The 18,683-nt window shown below is 39.6% G+C and overlaps 2 protein-coding genes and 1 pseudogene across 2 annotated transcripts; 2 read left to right on the top strand and 1 right to left on the bottom strand.

Annotated features, from left to right (window-relative positions):
- The first annotated feature begins 1,496 nt into the window (after positions 1-1,496).
- On the top strand, positions 1,497-3,512 carry LOC140271321 (complement C1q-like protein 4; annotated as a pseudogene).
- A 1,063-nt stretch (positions 3,513-4,575) lies between these two features.
- cfap276 (cilia and flagella associated protein 276) lies at positions 4,576-7,116 on the bottom strand. Its single transcript, XM_072366492.1, has 5 exons — positions 7,036-7,116; positions 6,021-6,096; positions 4,973-5,089; positions 4,772-4,887; positions 4,576-4,690 (listed from the first exon to the last, which is right to left on the bottom strand). The coding sequence occupies exons 2-5, from the start codon at positions 6,093-6,095 to the stop codon at positions 4,576-4,578; spliced, it is 423 nt and encodes a 140-aa protein (XP_072222593.1). The 5' UTR covers position 6,096; positions 7,036-7,116.
- On the top strand, positions 6,566-18,674 carry elapor1 (endosome-lysosome associated apoptosis and autophagy regulator 1). Its single transcript, XM_072367258.1, has 22 exons — positions 6,566-6,695; positions 8,466-8,586; positions 8,728-8,908; positions 9,008-9,155; positions 9,229-9,309; positions 9,417-9,522; positions 9,634-9,783; positions 10,029-10,117; positions 10,241-10,418; positions 11,010-11,138; positions 11,473-11,563; positions 11,697-11,802; positions 11,925-12,062; positions 12,953-13,216; positions 13,958-14,134; positions 14,218-14,368; positions 15,380-15,473; positions 15,771-15,872; positions 16,900-17,026; positions 17,420-17,598; positions 17,697-17,862; positions 17,936-18,674. Exons 1-22 carry the CDS (start codon positions 6,594-6,596, stop codon positions 18,020-18,022), a joined length of 2,967 nt encoding a protein of 988 aa, XP_072223359.1. The 5' UTR covers positions 6,566-6,593; the 3' UTR covers positions 18,023-18,674.
- Positions 18,675-18,683: the final 9 nt, after the last annotated feature.

Raw genomic sequence — 18,683 nt, forward strand, 5'->3', positions numbered from 1 at the left:
CTGAGGCTTCATGTTGTCTTTGTGTATTTGAGAACCTGTTTGAAAAAGCCTGTGGGGGGAAAAACAGGTATTTGTTTATAGAACACATCTGTGTTCAAAAATCCACCCATCGTGGGTGGAGTTAGTTTGGTGTCTCTCTGCAACTTGTTTAAATAAACATCTTAACTATTACATTTTTATCATTGTGAGTTTCTAAGGATTTTCTCAGATTCAACAAAACTTCATTTCTGTCAAATAATGGTGTTAATTGAGCACTTCTGTGGTTTTATCCACAGTGGGGACCTAAAGTATTTTCACCATTACATCGTAATTATGGACAACCAAAACACAAAGGGTCATTTGGATTTTGCTGTGATTTTGATCAACCGGGAGCAAGTCAGAGGCATCGAGCTCGCTTGACAAATTTAAAAACAATATTTTGAGAAAATATTACTGCAAATGCAGTGGTTAAGTTCACGTTCAAAATAGGCCTACCGCCTACGTTATGTAATTGTTTTCACACTTGTGTGGTTATTTTTCTGAATAAAAATGTTTCTAAAAATGTTGTTTAGTCTTGTCAACGTTTTGTCTACGTCGCTAATAACTCATGGGCACGTGCCTCGTGACTAAAGATCTAAATATATATAAATTACATGACTTCTCCTCTAGAAGTGCAATGTTTTTCCAAGGAAAACAGCTTTTTAAAGAAAAAAAAGTCGTATTCCTTCTGTGAGATCTAAACGGAAAACAGCGGATGTGATCAGTGAACACTCGAGTCTGAGAACAAGTCGATGCTGCGCAGTGCCTGACAACGGTTGCTAAGCGAAAGCCACTCGAATGTAGGCGGGGCTTTCAAACGCGTATGTCCTTAGATGTCAATGACGTCACACTGCAACTGGAAAGCGTTTATATGTGTGTATATATATATATATATATATGTAGGGAGGATATTAATCTTTTCCATGTTCCAGACACACATTATTTTTCAATTTTTATTACACTAAACCAAAGAACATATTTTCTAACAGAATATTCTGACTGTGGGTTCTTATTTTTGTTGTGGACCTATTCAAAAACCAATGATGATAATTAAAAGCAGCTACCGTGTCTATTCTGAGCGGTTTGCCAAAGTGTGTGACAAACTTCCTCTAATTCTCAAAAGATTAGCAAGACCTTTTCGAATGGACACACGTGGAAAGGACAGAAATGTGGGCCAAAACACTCAGAAGACAGACAGGCCCACATACACCAAAAAACAAGATCAGAGTTCAAGAGAAAAAGAATTAGGATGCCAGAAAAGTGTGCTAAGTCTTCTTTTGGCCCTGCTTTCACGGGCTATCAGAGAAGCCAAAGTGACTAACCCTTTAGACAATTTCTATGAATTCTACCGCCGGATGTTTTACAAAATAATGGCTGAAGTCAGCAGTGAGGATTTTAACATTCTCACAGAAAAAATGGAGAATCTCGACCAGGTCATTTTCAAAAGCCTTTGCAAAAAATTTAGCCTTTCAGAAACCATGCTGGCTCTTACTTCGGTTAACCAAGAATTTGATGATGTGATTGTGTCGGTTTTCAGAAAACATGTCATGAAAACAGCAAAGAAACCTGGACTCCTCGGCAAGTTAAAGAAAACTTTAAGAAACTTCCGCCTAAGGTCCTCGGAGAAGAAAGAAGCTCATCAGAACCAGGATGAAAGGTCACAGCCTACAGTGACCTCTGAACAAGTGACAACTGGACCTCTGGCGAGTGTTTCAGTGGTTGCTTGTAGATCTTTGAAAACACGTGTTGTGAAACGAGCAAAACATACACACAAAGAATATGTTAACAAGCTTGTCTTGCAATTGATTGTAGAAGTTATTAGAACAGCAAAGAGAAGCTGCAGTCAAAAGACTATTGAAGCCATTCACGCCCGCCTGTTTAAAAAAATCTGGTCGACAATTGCTCAGGAAGGGTTACTGATAAAAGAAGAACGATTTAGCGAGCCATACAACGTGAAACAACTCTATTTGTAAATTTTCTGTGACCTTTGCGGATATTGGATCTCTCCTGCTTTTGTGCTGAATTTCATGGAGTCAGAAGGTCCACAGACTGATGACATAATTGTTTCCACTTTCTTGGAGCATGCGACCGTAAAAAACGGATACTTAGACGGTATGCTCTCATCTATGAGCAGAATTGTCCAAAAGCCCTTCAGATTTTAATCCAGGACCATTTACAGATTGCAGATGTTTTTTTTAGCTTGATGGACACTTTTAGAGATCCCAAGTTATTTTCATCAAAGTTGCAAGAAGAGTCATTGACATTTGCAAATAATTTTCCAGTAAATTATTATTTCAAAATGTTTAAGACTACAGAAAGAACATAGATATATAGAAATTGAAGAAATGAATACATATAAATACATAAGCAAGACAGATCATATACAAGAATTTATAAATTTGATTTTAAATTGAACCGAATTCAAAATCAAATTTATTTTGACTAACTATAAATATGATTTCAAGTTAACTTTTTGTTACTGTGCAAATGAAAATAACCATCACTACAAACATAAAACAAATATAAAATAAAACATTTAAATTACTCTTCGGACTTTTCTGACTGTTCTGTTTCTCAAAGCCACAAATGATTTGCTTTAAGTCCAGCTCTAAATTCTAAAATGTTGGCACCTACTCTTTACCTTACTTCATTACCTGCCTGCATTAAAAAAGCTATAAAAATGTATGGAGTGAATTAAATATTTTTCATTGGTGTGTTAACTATTAAATAAGTTACATCATGTTATTTTACTCCTGAATCTACTTTATTTCCACCCTCACCTTTTCATACCAAATTGGTTCTCTGAAAGGCTTCATCCTGGCCGGCACTATTCCAGCCAAAGGGGAAGAGGACTTCCTCACGCTGGCCGCTTCAAGGCTCAGCCGCAGAAAACGTATCATAGGAGCTGCTGTGGGTGTTGCCATGGTTCTACTTCTCTTAGTGGCCATTCCCCTACTGGTCCACACCACCAAAGGGGGTACCAGTGGAAGTTCAGGGAGTCATTATGAAATGCTTGGAAGCTGCAGGATGGTATGTGATCCCTACACCACATCTCAGCCAGGCCAGGAGCTGACAGCTGTCTCTCCGCCTCCACAGGATTACTCTGGAAAAAAGTTGAAGTCTGGGCTTTGAGAGCCTCCAGGGATTCCTGGCCCTCCAGGAGAACGTGGACCTCCTAGAGAGCCAGGCAAACCAGGGCCACAGGGGCCTCCAGGTCCAGGCCCTGGAGGCTATTCTCCTTCGATCTACAAAAATCCTTGCCTTTTATGCAGGGATTACGCAAGCAGCATGAAGGCAGTGAAATACTGAAGTTTGATGATGTGGTTACCAATGTAGGTAACTATTTTGAGCCTAGTACTGGCAAATTCACCAGACAGAGGTCTGGGATCTAGTTTTTCACCTACCGTGTTCTACTGAGGGGTGTAGATGGGACCAGCATGTGGGCATGTAAATGTGCACACATGGCTATGCAACAGATTTTTTTTCACTGCTGACCGCCCTGTCTGAAGGTGTACCTTCTTTTTCACATGACTGTATATTAAAAAGCTGGGAGCCCGAGTTCACAAAGTTTGCTGTGATCCTCCTCAGCCACCATAGGGAAATGGTTGTTGTATACTTGGTATTCAGGTGCTCAGAATAGAACAGACCATGACCCTGCACTATGAAGCAGTGTTTCTAAAGCAGTGGTATCACAATGGCCATTCGAGCTGAAAACCTAAATCAACACCACCTTCTGACCAATAAACTCTCATAGAGAATGAAGAAATGAAAAAAGGGACATCAGCGCATTGACAGTGAGATATCCAGCTGTCTTAAAGTCAAAGACGGACTGTACTGTTGGACTTTCACAGAGAGGGTTCTTCATTAGACATGAGTCAGCAGGAGAGAATCCTGAGACCGAGACTTTCTCAGTAATACACCATTACGCTGACATTTGAATCTTTATGGAGTTCACAAACCACAGCCAATAAAAATGTGCCAATTATAAAGTGGCATTTGCCTTTTAATCCAAAAAATGAAATGTAAAGTAGAATAACTAAGGATTACACAAGGACATAAAGTGGAACTATTTTTTTCTTATAAGCTACATGTACTTTTATTTGATTTGATTTTCTTCATAAAAAATTATTCATTTGTTTAGTTCAATGATGATACAACGATCAGAGGTGATAGAGGTGGTCATGACGATGCATTCAATAGAGGATGTAAAGGTGACCGTATAGAATCTAAAATCTATCAATGATGACTTTTCTGATTCCTTGTAGAACATTATTTATTTTTTAGCTGATGATCTGGACTCTTTGAGGATGATGAAAGAACTTGAATACATTTGTCTTTGATGCATGGGAATAACTCAGTGGTAAAAAAAATATATTTTTGTATTAGACAAAAAAACATCAGTTGCTAAATGTACCATTCCTGTTCTTTAAGGGTTTCTTAGTATGAAAAACATAAAGCATTGACACAGTTGCTTCTTTCTGTGGATTTTGGTTTCAGAGCAACTGGCTGACAGTGTTACATTTCATTGCTCAGACTCTACACACAGGTATCATCTGCTCAGACGACAGCTTTGTGTATGTAATTTGGTGGAATGGAGCACTTCTTTGGTTCGACCCACACTTGTGTTTGGGTGGAACACGACATGTTCCCCTTCTCCAAGTTCTCCCTTTTCCTGTAAATGAACAAATTTAAATAATGATTGACATATTCATACAACCTAAAATACCACTGGCACCAAATCCCAAACCCCCACCTATGGTCCTCAGAGACCGTCTCCTTCTGGCACAAAATCTGACTCTTGTTACAGAAGGCGTCTTTGTGGTGGTCATAGATTGAGCTCAGAGCGAGGTCAAGACTTTTGTTTGGTGCCTGAGATAAAGAAAAGAGAAATCACAGATCATTACCATTTCTCTGGTTTGTTACATGAATGCTGCCGCAGCTCTCTGTGGTTTACCTGATGCTCACAGTATTCAACACTTCGTCTGGTGCTGGCCTGAGTGGGTGTGCTATGGAGGTGACTCCAGGGATCCTCTGTCTGGGTGATGTGACATGGTTCGTCATACGTTTTTCTCTGCCCAGCAGAAGGGGAAAAGAAGTTCAAAAGTAATTTCCAAAGAAGTTGAACTGATGTAAGCATACAGGACCAGGCCAAAATAAAACAGGCAAACCCATTCATTTTGAATGAGTGTGTCCATCCAGCCTTTTGATTGGAACAGCCAATCTTATCAAAGCTGAGTTTTACCTCTGGGGCCATTTTATGACCTGGACTGACTGATATCCTACATGTGTAATGGACTAGATGTACTTGGTTTGATCTAATCCACCATGAATTAGCTTTGTTTGTTTGTGACAATCCTTTTAACTTAATTTGGAGAAAGGATAAAATTATGGTTTTATCGGTTTTCACTTTGTGGCAAAAAATGTAAGTCAGTTGAACTGAATTCAATGGGAAACTGTTCACTAGTCATTAGTCACTGTGAAAAAAACTCATTATGTTGTTAGTTATTCATTTAAATAGCAAGTTATGAGTAAGTTAAGAGTTAAAACTCTGAATGGAACTGCTGAAAGACAGACTTAGTGGTTTGATCACTACGCTTTGTGGATTGTGTACAATCCATTATGTCCATTATGTTGAGCAGCTTTTGCAACAATCGTCTTTGCATAATAAGATCCAGAAGCTCTAGAGGAGTCCCCAGCACAGACTCAGCTCCTTTATCAGTTGGTTCTGCTTATTTGAGTCATCGGCTCTGATGCTGCTTCTCTAAGAGATGGCTGCAAACCAGAATGCACTCTTCACCACAGACTTATTGAAGGTAAGACTAATCTATGTGTGAATTGTCTTTTTTTTAAATCATTTTATAGAAAAATGAATTGTGCTGTATTGTCCAACTGCACAAAGCAAAAAAACAAAATAAAAAAATCGAGATGGCTGACTATGTATTTTGCTTCATTCATTTTTGTATTTTTTATATTCCTGGTAGCGTGTATAACTGTTCACCCACCTCCGGCGGTCTGAATCCACTCAGGGTGAAGTCATTTTCAAATTTTGGAGAAGGGTACGGATCCCGGCCCGACATACTTCAGGAAAATCACACAGAAAAGTCTGATGCTGTCACTCTGAAATCACCAAAGGGAACTGCGATATTCTATAGAATTCTGGTTTCTAGGCGACAGCAAACTTCCGGTTAAACCCATCACAAGAAAACATCCATTCTAGAGCGTTTCCGTTAACATTAGAACTCGTTTTGAATTGCGAGTTCCTTTTTGATGTTCATTTCTCACGTTAAACTACCGGTTTGCAAATGTGTTATTATTGCCATTGCTTGCTCAAAGCCATTGTATTTAAAAGCAGGTGTATTTTGATCGAAGGAGTAACGTGCGGCCCAATAGTTCAAACATGTGGCAGTCAAGCTGAACCCTCTGTGGGTCATTGGAGATAACAAAACACCAGAGCCAATCATATCCCTGTATTTGCTCTTTGCTGCGGGAGCAGCTACGCCTCCAGTGGCGGCGGAGGCAGCACCTGAGGGCGCAGGTCAGGGTCTCCATCATTTCAGCACTGATAGCACGCGACCATGCAGCGAGGCCCGACACACCTGAGCCACTGTGCTCACACTATAGCTGTCCTGTGGCTGCTTTTTGCACAAGCATCTGCGGAATTGCCCATGTGCAAAGAGGTGAGAAGATTTACATTACTGTAAGCCATTACGTTACAAATAACGACCTCTTCCAGGCTACAAATAGTTTTGTTAAATTAATGTGGAGATTTAAGGTGCATTCGGAGCCATAGAATATATATTTATTTTTTGGGAGTGAGATATTAGTAGAAACTTTGCCTTACTTAAACAAAATATGAATTTGTTTTAAAAGGCCATTTGATGTGAGAGGTGGGAGTAAGTTCCAATGTGCTCCAATTTATCAGTGGGACACAGTGATGGCAGACATTTAAGAGATATTTGCAAGGAAACTTGTTTAAGCTGTGCGTTTGAAAAGGGTATCATTAGAGCTCCGACTCACTTGTTATCGCAGTCAGACAGCAGTTTGTTTCAGTAGAGTCACTTAGTTCTTATTCACGTACTGTGTGTTTGTGGAAAGCACATAATTCCCTTGCAAGAGTTTGTATTACAGTCTGCTCCCATCTGTGCTGTTGTTATGGTTATCAGACACTTGTTTCACTTGAGCTTCCATATGTTGCACTATTCTCTGTGTTCCTCACCCACCTGTCTCTGTTTTCAATTTGCATAACAGCAGTACCTTCTGATAAAAGTCGAAACCGACTTTTTTTATCAGTTTACTTTGAACCCTTAATTCAGAAAGAGTAGTGCAAGGAGCTGTAGGTTTTTCTTTGCAGTTTTATTGAGCTAACAAAACTTTAGTTCAGGAGGGAGCCCGAGCAGGTGAGTTGTTTCCATGCCAATTTCTTTGACCTCGAAACACAGCTGTCATGATGTCCTGTTGCCTTGGTTTCCTCATGTTTGTTTAAAGGACGTGATTAAGCTAAGGCACATCTTGCATTTTTACATTAGACCCTCGTATTCAGACCCATATTAATTTCCAAGCACAGCTAATGTCGGAGCTCCAGTAGAAAAACACAGAGGCAGAGAAGTGTTGCTGCTGCTGCTGTGTTTCTGTTAACTATTAATCCCACAGGGCTGTGTGTGGGCTTGGATTGGTCTACTAAGCGACCTTCCATGGAATATTACACCTTGTTGTTGACCAGAAACCAAATCTTGAGATTACACAGAGCACAGTATTAATGGACTGTTTCAGATGTCAGATCAACAAGGCAACCTTTACTGTTTTAACTCACTCCTAATTGCTTTCCTAAATGAGATCGCCTTGAGCGGGATGATGTTTGCCAGTCACCTACTGTAACAGCACGGCAAAAACTTCCCACCTGCGTTATTACTGTCCGTGGAGCCACTAAAATTACATGTTTACACAGGGATCCAACAAATCTGCATTTCTCCCCCGAGTTTAGTAACTAAGCCCTGAAGGCTGCACAGAAGCCGCAGCTCATCCTTGTTAAGTGAAAACAGTTGAGAAGGCTTCCATGGCAAATATTAGCTTCACCTTTTATTTGTAAAAGAGGCTGGGCTGGTGAGGGACTGGAATTCCAGTAGTGTGTAATGACCTAGTCATATAATTTTACTCACAACACCATTTATTTTATTAAATGCACAACAAGTGGGTATGCTTTGTGCTCTTTGGTTCCAGATTCTGAAATTCTAGAGTTGTATGCCTTACTGACATTCTAGTTAACCCAAAGTTTTGTTGGGAAAAAACGCCTCATAATTGAAATTGATGAATATTTGCACAACCCAAGCTGTTTCTGTATCAGTCTAATTTGTTCTTTCTTTATGTGTATTCTTCCATTTTGCATATTGTACTAGATTTGGTTTATTGTTCAGCCGTGGGAAACTCACACCTGTGTTTTGACCCTGCAGTCAGATTATCACTTTGAGTACACAGAGTGTGACGTGCTCGGCTCAAGATGGAGGGTGGCGGTTCCCAACAAAGCTGACACATGTACAGGCCTCCCAGATCCAGTCAAAGGCACTCACTGCAGTAAGTGTCCTACTTTTACATCCTACTTTAGATATTTTCTCCAAACCCTCAGTCTGTATCTAAGCCTCACTGCAGAGTGTATATCTTCACTGAGCTTTTACATTTCGGGCCGTCTTCTCTGTTTTTGTCCTTTGTCTTTAGCCTTCACCTGTAATGAGGGGGAGTTCCTTGACATGCAGTCGCAGCAGTGCCAGAAATGTGCTGCAGGTACCTACTCTCTGGGCACCGGTGTGGCCTTTGATGAGTGGGACAGCTTGCCAACTGGTTTTGTCACTCATGGGGTGACGATGAATGAAGGGACTGCTTTTACAGACTGCTCCAAGTTAGTGTAGATCGAAACTTGCTCATTTTATTATAAAAGCCATCCTTTTTTTTCTTTAAGAGGCTCATCCAACTGTTTCTCCTGACAATGCTTTTACAGCTCCACCTGGACGCCAAAGGGTGACTATGTAGCTTCAAACACAGACGAGTGCACTGCAACACTGTCTTATGCTGTGAGCCTGAAAAAACCGGGAACTCTGTCGTTTGAATATTTCTACCCTGACAACGGCATCTACTTTGAGTTCTTTGTGAGTGTTGCTTCTGTATGACTGATAATGGCACGCAGGGGGAATACTGAGTTAACTTTTTTTCCTTTTGTAGGTCCAGAATGACAAGTGTCAGTCAACAGACTCCGGGAGCCGGTGGATGAGGATCTCAGAGAACAATTGGAGCCAGTACAAGGTTTGTCCCAGTGAGGCATCAGCATTTACACCACATTTGTTGGATTCTGGTTGTTATTTGCTGGAGAGGTTTAATTTTAAAAGTACTTGCTTGTTCACTCTGTGCAGGTAGAGCTGAGAAACGGCAACAATGTGCTGTACTGGAAAACTAAAGCATATGCTCTGCAGAATAGTGTTGGTAAACCTGTGCTGTTAAGAAACATTCAGGTCTCAGGTACAATAATGCTTGGAGTGTGTCTGTGCGCTCAGCCATTCTAAACATGTGTTTATTCCCCCGCTCCCGGTGTCTGTTAATGATTAAACGCTGATTGATGCTTTCTTCCAGGGGTGGCCTACACATCTGAGTGTTTCCACTGCAAACCGGGCACCCACAGCTCAAAAGCAGGATCTGCGCACTGCATTGCATGCCCTGCTGATACCTACTCCAACAAGGGCGCCACTGTTTGCCATAAGTGTGAACAAGACAAATACGCAGGTATGCCTGTTTGCATTTCTAATCTCTGTCAACAGCCACCAATCATTATCACACACAGCTATTTCTAGAAGACTCACAATGATTACGTATTTGCATTTAGTTCCACTCATGCAAGGCAGTCAGCGTGCAAATACAGGATTTACTACTTAAATGGTTACAGAGGGTTCTTATCACTGAATCTTGATGTAAGCTGTGTGCTTTCCATCACATCTGTTGGCTGTCTCTCTCGACTTTGATATTTCCAGAACCCGGTTCAGGGAGCTGCAAACCAAGACCTGCATGTACAACTAATGACTACTTCTACACTCACACCCCGTGTGACTCTGAGGGAAAGGTACAGACTTGCTCCGTAGAGACAGACAGATTGATATTTTTTCTTTAAAAATCCCGAAACCAGTCAATTGGTGAATTGTTCTGAAATAACCCTGACTCATGTCTGATTTGCTGTGTGTCTTAGACTCAACTCATGTACAAGTGGATTGAGCCCAAGATCTGCAGTGAGATAGCAGAGGGAGCAGCGAAGCTTCCAGCATCAGGGGAGAAACAAACCTGTCCGCCATGTAATCTGGGCTTCTTTGTCACCAACTCCTCCACCTGTGAGCCATGTAGCAAAGATTCCTACTCAAACGGAACAGGTGCAGTATCATTTTGTTTTTAGTTATATGTCAATCTAATGGACTTATTTTGCTATGATGAATTCTGCAGGGATGTGTTGATTATGTATCACAGTCTCATGTATTACTTACTAAATAGAAAGTAGTGATTTCATTTAAAGTTTATTTGCTTGTGATGGAGTCTGTTGGTGTCAGAGGGGGTGAGGGGTTATATTCCAGTAAAATACTGTACATCTCTATGTAAACAGTTTGTGCTGCTGTTGACGTCTGAGATGGCTGGTGTGGAGAGTGTAGACAGTTTGTCTGGAACTGCTGAGTTTGTTTTTTCCATGAAATATCACGATAAATATGTAGCAATACTGATTAAATTGCTTTGGAACAGCAAAGACATATTGGACTGAAACACGTGGAAAACACCTAAAGTCAGGCAGTACAGTTTTCCATAAAGTCTGGAATTCCACAGTTATTGGACTTCTTATCTACCTCTGCGTCTGTGTAAATTGTGACATGAAAAAACATGGTTATTCACATAGAATCAGACATGTAGCCAATTGTCATTACATTGTAAAACATGCCTGTACATCCTGTAAGTGTCATATTATTGACTCACAGTTTGTACGAAGTGCCCCGTTGGGACAGAGCCAGTGCTGGGCTTTGAGTACAAATGGTGGAACACGATGCCGACAAACATGAAGAGCTCTGTCTTCCGACAAGAGTACAGCGACTCTGACCGCAACACAGGTGAGAGACTTAATATCAGGGAACACCATGCCGAGGAGGGAGGACATTATAGGAAGGATAGCACTAACAATACCACTGAACAGAAAATAGCAGCAATTATTTCCAAATGAATCAAAGCTTTATAAGTGGCACCTGAATAAAGATTATTTAGTCTGATAAGAATTAAGACCATAGTTGCTTGTAATCGATACACCCTAATGTAAACAGTTTTGTTAGAGAGCTGAATGACTTGTTCTCTGAATGTAAATTAGTTCCTGAGAGGATAACACATAAGAGTTGAGCTTCTTTTTTTATAACTAATTTTGTATATATTCATTTATTTTTGCAATGGTAGTATGGGAGGTAGCTGGAGAGTATGTCTACACCACCCCGGGGGATCAGGACACTGACTACCTGATGCTCACGCTCACTGTTCCAGGATACAGGTGAAGATTTCCCTTCATGGAATTACTCGGAAAAACCCTCCCAGTATATGCCTTATGTCCTAAATTTGAGATCTTAACATTATCGATGAATAACTAAGAGGAAAATTATATGATATGTTCCTTCTCTTCACAGGATGCCTCAATCCATGACCAAAGACGGAGAAAGGAGTGAACTATCTCGCATCACCTTTGTCTTTGAGACTGCATGTACCGCCGACTGCAAGTTTTACTTCCTGGCGGTAAAGAGTTTCTCAGTCATCTTTGTCTCATAAATGCTTTCGTATGTTTGTGTGTAACTCACATACATTTCAAATAAGCTGGACATTGCATGAATATACGAAGTGTGATTATTTCTCTGCAGGGCTATAATAAGTGGAATAACAACGTGGTGGAGCAGTGGAAAGGCAGTAGCAGGAAGCAGTCGTACTCTTACCTGATTCAGAGCAACAGCACCGTCAGCTTCACCTGGACATTTCAACGGACAGAGGAATTCAGCGTGGTGAGTCACATGTTACACATCCCACATTTCAAAGAATATTTCACAGTGGTTTCTCACAGTCACCTTAATTGGTTAGACGACACATGTTATCTCACTTCAGTCATCCATCACTCTCACTGGCCCTTATGGAGGAAATCCTATGGATGTATGAAACCTGATAAAATAACACTTATTGGTTCAAGTTTACCCATAAAAAACTAAATGAAAGAAAACTAGATTTTCTAATTAAATTTCTTGCCATTGCAATTCATTCTGTCGGATCAGCACAAGACTGAAATTTTTTTCTAATTCAATTTTTTGAACATTACAAAATAGATCTAAATTTTGAACTGATCCCTATTCACAATTTTGTATGTGAAGTCTCTTTTTTTGCATACATGCAATGTATTTTGTACGTAATCTTATTCTCACTTGGAGACACTACTGTGACTTTGAATAATGATAAAAAGGTTAAGTGCACAGCCATAAAAGCAATGTGTTTGCAGTTAGAAGTGATACAGTATTCATGTAAAGGTTTCTAGGACGTGTGAGAGTTTGTTAGAGCGCAAGAAGAGTGTAGTTATAGTAGCTGTAGATCTTTTAAACTGTCACCAAAACCTGTTGTTACAAGCTGTTGAGGTGTTCATGTTTGCTTTGGCAGTTAGTGTAGTGTTCTTGCGCTGAAATGACTATTTAACGTTGGTCCCTCAAATATAACACTGTGCTCTAGATGGCAGTCTTGAGCTGTAAGACCACTTTGCACCCCATAGTTCTTTTTTCTTTACCTCTGTCTTATACTGTACATAGTACATAATTCAGGAGTAAACTGTATTTATTTTAAGCTGTGTGGGCAACTACAATATGTGTGCAAAATGGTTGCTGAATGACCCCTTGTTTCTCTATTCCCTCAGGAGAGAAAGTTCAGTGCTGACGTTGCAAAGATCTACTCCATCCACATCACCAATGTGATTGAAGGTGTGGTCTCAGAGTGCCGTCGCTGTGCTCTGACATCTTTTAGGGCTGACTCCACCTGTGTTCCCTGCCCAGTGGGACACTACATGATCAATGCGACAGGAGTGTGTAAGAGCTGCCCGCCAAACACTTTCATCAGGACCAGTCAGCCCGTCGGAGCGGCTGCTTGTGTTCAGTGTGGACCAAACACCAAGAGAAACAACGTAAGAAACCTAAATCAACCACAAAGTTACTCTATAAAATAATCCTTATTGTTTTTGGCATTGCATAGACATGTAGCTTTCATAGCTTTTATTCTCTTTTTCTTTCCACCATGAACCTGTTTAAGATAGAATGAAGCATAGCTGTTAAGTTAAAGTACAAATAATTGGATTAAAAGGATTCCATCTTTACATTGTACTCTAAATGTGCGGGAGACCTGTACTAAAAAGAACAAATGCCTACAGAACATCTAACTAAACAGTTTAAAAAATGAAGAAAGTATGACATAATTAGAATATAGAAAAAAAAAATTACAAAAAATGACATCTTTAAGCAGACAGTTGCTGTGCGATCTACAATCAACAAACCTTCTCTATAAAAATACAAACCCTTGTGTTGCTGCTGCACTATTTGATTTTGAATTGATCGGCTAATTTCCCTGAAAGAATGAGGGTCTCATTGAGGTGCTGCTTATTTTCCATTTGTCCATATTCCATGAATATCAGTTCCATCATAATACTTCGAAATAACAATTCTAAACTAATTCTGAACCAAAGAAAGTTCTACAGTCCTAAAAACACATAGGTTTTGTTAAGACACCTTCTAATGTGAAGAGAGGAAACACAATAAAGCCTTCAGCCCGACGTCAGGTGAACATTTCCCACAGACTTATTCCACCCTCTGTAAACAGAAAACAATGTGCATGTAAACACACTTGCTGATACCCTGACCTTGATCTGCAGGCCCACACAGCTTGTCTCAGCGACTGTACGTTGGACGTTCAGACGGGAGGAGGAGACCTGCTGCACTACGACTTCACTCCTCTGTCCAACGTCACCAGCTTCCACAGCAGCCACCGCTTCACCAACAAAGGCCTGCGCTATTTCCATCGCTTTAATTTGGGACTCTGTGGGGCAGAGGTGAGAAATCGGTGTTCAGAAAGCCTGTTGTCTTTGTGAAACCCATTTTGTTGTATATATTAACCTGGCTGTGTGCCTCTTAGAGTCGAGTGCCAGCCTCCTGTGTGGACAATGTAACAGAGAGTGAGAGAGTGGTCAAAGGTTACGTCTGTCAGTCTACTGTGGTTCCCTCTGACATCAGGAGTCAGAGCATGGTGTCCTCCCAGCCTTTCATCATCGGTGACTCACTCATCGGTATGGACTGAATCTGCATCTATATATATTTAGTTAGTGCTTTGAAAATACAGATTTGCTAACTAGAATTTGCTAATCATTGTCATATCAAAGAAGTAGAGAAGTAATTATTTAGACCATCTCCATCTCGTGACAATATTTGGATATGGAGATGGAGCTGGATGGACAATAATATGCTAAGAATCTTATATCCGTGGAATTATTTTCAGAAGAAACACAGGCACATTGATCAGAAAGACTGAATCCAACTTTTGACACAAAATCAAACGACCCAGCTTTTCATTAGAGAAGTTGATGTTTTTAAGTCATTTTTAAAGTGGTCTGCTGGAGATGGTGATGTTTTGGTGCCAGTCCATTGTGGCCGTTAGTCACTTAGCATTTTAATGCATTTTTTAAGAAAAGCCTGTTTTTTACTACTACTAATTTTAGTATGAAATGTTTATCCTGGCTGGAATGTAGGACTATATCTAAAATGAGACTTTTATGCATTTCAAATATCATTTTCCCATTATTTCCATTTTGTGACCTTCACAAGATATTGCACCCTGAATCAGAGAAGTGATAAATTCATAAAATATTTATGTTTTTATGTTCTCATTTCAAATATCATCTATGAAGTATTTTTAATCTTTTGCTTATGAGAAAATAACTGTGAAACTAGGACACAAGAGTCTGTTAGCAAACACCAGCATGATGACACTCTATACCATGGTGGCATTATTCGGCACTCACTACAAGCTTAAAACGCTGATGTGTACAGGATTAAAAACCTACGAGCATACAGGTTCTTATGGGTCTTCTTTGTTTACTGCTTCTTCAGACTTCTGAAACAGTTTTAAAAAGGGATCATCTCATATTTTCATACTTTACAGATACATGCGGCCTTGGAAGAAGCATCAAATAAGCACAATTTTGTCGGGTTGCTTGCAAGGAAAAAAATATGTTGATACTGATTTAGTCTGTGTCTCTAATCTATCAGCTATTAATGAGCCATATCTTTTAATTGTGAAGGTGTGACCACTGAGACGACTCTGGGTGGCATCTCTTCTCCAACATGGTTGTTCCCCTCAGCGTCAAGCCTGCCAGATGTCATATTCTACTACAAGTAAAAAAAGACAACAGTTCACTCACTTCACCTTTGTTTGTTAGACTTGTGTTCAGCTCATGTATTCAACAAACATAGATTAACTAGTGTTAGTGTATTACTGACATAAAGTATTATCACTGTTTAAATTGTGCTGAACTCTCTTTCAAATGGACTAATATGAAAAGGTCAAATCATGCTCATGCGTTTAAATGCATACTGGCAGATTTGATGCTGGGGAGTTTTATGATTTTTGAAACAATGACATGTAAGTGGGAATCAAAAATGTTTCTGATGTTGTTGTTCTGATGTCTCCAGGTCCAGTGATGCAACTCAGGCTTGTAAACAAGGCAGGTCAGCCACCATCAGACTTAGATGCAACCCCACAGTCACTGCTAAAGACCACATCACAATCCCAAGGTACTGTGCAGAAACTCAGATTCGGACCATTTGATACTCATAGTGTGTTATAAATATTATGCTGGATAAAGCTGTGGACAAAGTGACTCCTATAAGTCACTTATAGTGTTGAGGAAAAAACATGCAACTTCTACATTGCCCAGAAGCCTTTTCTTCTTTATCAATGATTTGTGTTTATTCTTGTTTTTTTTTTCCCTAGCCTATCCTGAATTTGCTTAATCTCTTCATGTTTTATTTCTTTGACAGGATAGGTTAATACGCTGTTGCCTATTCTTGCATTACATAATAGGTCTGACCCTCCAATTATCAAATGTCTACCTCCAAACTCAACACCCACAACCATGAATCTACTCTCATCTTTGTAGTTCTCTTAACCAGCGGCAGATCTAGAATTTCCTATTCACCACTTCCATTTTCAAGATGAAATAGAATGAAACATCACCCGACATCACTTCCAGTCCATTAGTGATTAATATGTTAAAGTCTATTTAGAAATACCACTTTCTCACTTAAGTGTACCTCTTTATCAACATTCAAGTTGGATTGCTTTCCCATTTATTGTCTTTTTCCTACAAGATATTGACACAGCATCAATATACTTGCAAAAAGTGTCAATATACTTGTATCAATATACTTGTAAAAAGTGATTAAAGTAATTAAACAGTTTGTTTTTTTATCTCCATTGTAAAGAGTCAAGCTACCAGTGACTGGGCAGGAATACTTCAGGGGCCAGTGAGATTTCAGTATTTATTTCCCTGTCCCTGGATGCACCCATTACCTGATCAATAACTTGCCTTCATGGCAGTAATATAGCCAATATAGAAGGAAAGACATGCTGTGCTAATAGATATAAATGGCTAATTCTATGGTAATAAAAGCCTTACAGTTAATTTAGCGATGCAATGATATATCATTAGAAACACATTTTTATTCATCAAACTATCTGTTTCTCATGGATCTTTGGTATAGTTACATATTGCAATTTTAAAGCTTGTAATTGTCTCCCTGATCTGGTTTTCCTTCACAGTAACTGTTCTGAGGGGACGTGTGATGGTTGTTCTTTCCATTTCCTTCGGCAGAGCCAGCATGCGTGTCCTCTCTGCACTAAAAACCACTACAGAGAGATTGTCAGCGCTTGCATCCAGGGAATACAGGTAGTGATCCACAGCCATGAACTTAATGACATAAATCATTCTACCTCCTGAACCCCACAAATCCATCACCGGTCTATCACACGCAAAGAAAAAATATTGATGGTGTACATTTTCCTTTCCTTGCAGTGGTTTAGTCGCAAAGAGTGTTGTCTTTTATTCGCTTGATGTACGTGATATAAAACTGGTAAAGCGTCTTTTATCTGTCTGCCAATGCCTAATGTTCTGGTGGCCGTAGCTTTGCATCAAACTGAGAGTGGTATCAGTCAAGAAAGCAAATAAGTGTACGTCTCGAAATGTCGAGCTGTTTTTGTAAATAAAATATTCAAAATGATGTAAAGAATTCAGATATTAAATGAATATTTAACTGAGAAAATCTGACTCTCTGTGTCACAGAGAACCACCTATGTGTGGCAGCAGCCTCTGCAGTGTTACGGAGGAGAGTCGCTACCAGCACAGACAGTCAGCGCTTGTGTGACTCTGGATTTCTGGCTCAAGTTTGGTGTTTCCACAGGAACGGTCGCTGCTGCTCTGCTCATCAGTATCAGCTGTTATTTTTGGAAGAAGACACGCAAGTGAGACCATTGTGCTTTACATTTGCTTTACGTTTCCAACAGGTGACCAGCTGATCTGATATATCTAAGATGTTATTCTGGTCATCTCCCACCTGCAGGCTGCAGTATAAATACTCCAGGTTGATGATGACCTCTGGAGGTAAAGAGTGTGAGCTGCCCACTGCAGACAGCTGTGCAATAATGGAGGGAGAGGATGCAGAGGATGACCTAATGGACCTCACCAAGAACTCGTTCTTCACCAAAATTAAGTCTTTCTCACGAGAGGTCAGTAACCCCCTCAAAAAAACTCACTTGAGCTTACTGATTGCACTTGCTGACGTTATCAATGTGTTTGCAGAGAACATCAGACGGATTTGATTCGGTTCCACTTAAGTCATCCTCTTCATACCACCAACCAGACGAAGAGGACTCTGATGATGCTTAAAGCAGGACTGAGGAAGTCTTCAGTTTTAGTGTTAAATGTCAGGACCACTCTAACAGTCTTTGTTTAGTCCAAAAACAGACATGGGCTGTTTTTAATTTATTACTTAAGATAGTAATACTGTACTGAAATGAAAAAATGGAAATTTTATTTAGTATTATTTGTCAGATGCTACACTGTCAAGCCTCATTCTGAAATGCAAAGCCTCCATATGGAGATTTGTTGTACTTTTAAAGCCCAGGGCCTTTTCAAAACTATTCAAATATGGATGGAAGTTACATTTTTTTGAGGATGTGTAAAAAATGTATAACTGTGATTTTTTTTATATATATATATATTTTCCTCCTCTTTTCCTCTTTTTTTCCATATCAGACTAGTGTGTTCATTAAGCCACCGCCATTTAGTCTTATAAAGTTATTTAACAATATATTAATTTTATTTACCGAAAGTAATTTTTTTTCTGCTGTCCCTTATTGTACTTTTCTATGAAATAAAAACTTTGTGTACTATGACAAAAAGCAAAATGTACAACTCAAGGAATTACAGTAAGTGTGACCTTAATGCTGCCTTTGGGCACTCTATATTAGATAATGTCAATGATGATCCAAATAATTTAATAAAAGAATGGAGGTTGCTTCAACTGAGGTAAATACAATTGTGTACA

Source organism: Leuresthes tenuis, unplaced genomic scaffold (assembly GCF_036924035.1).
Source record: "Leuresthes tenuis unplaced genomic scaffold, fLeuTen1.0.hap1 SCAF_16, whole genome shotgun sequence".
Classification (NCBI taxonomy): domain Eukaryota; kingdom Metazoa; phylum Chordata; class Actinopteri; order Atheriniformes; family Atherinopsidae; genus Leuresthes; species Leuresthes tenuis.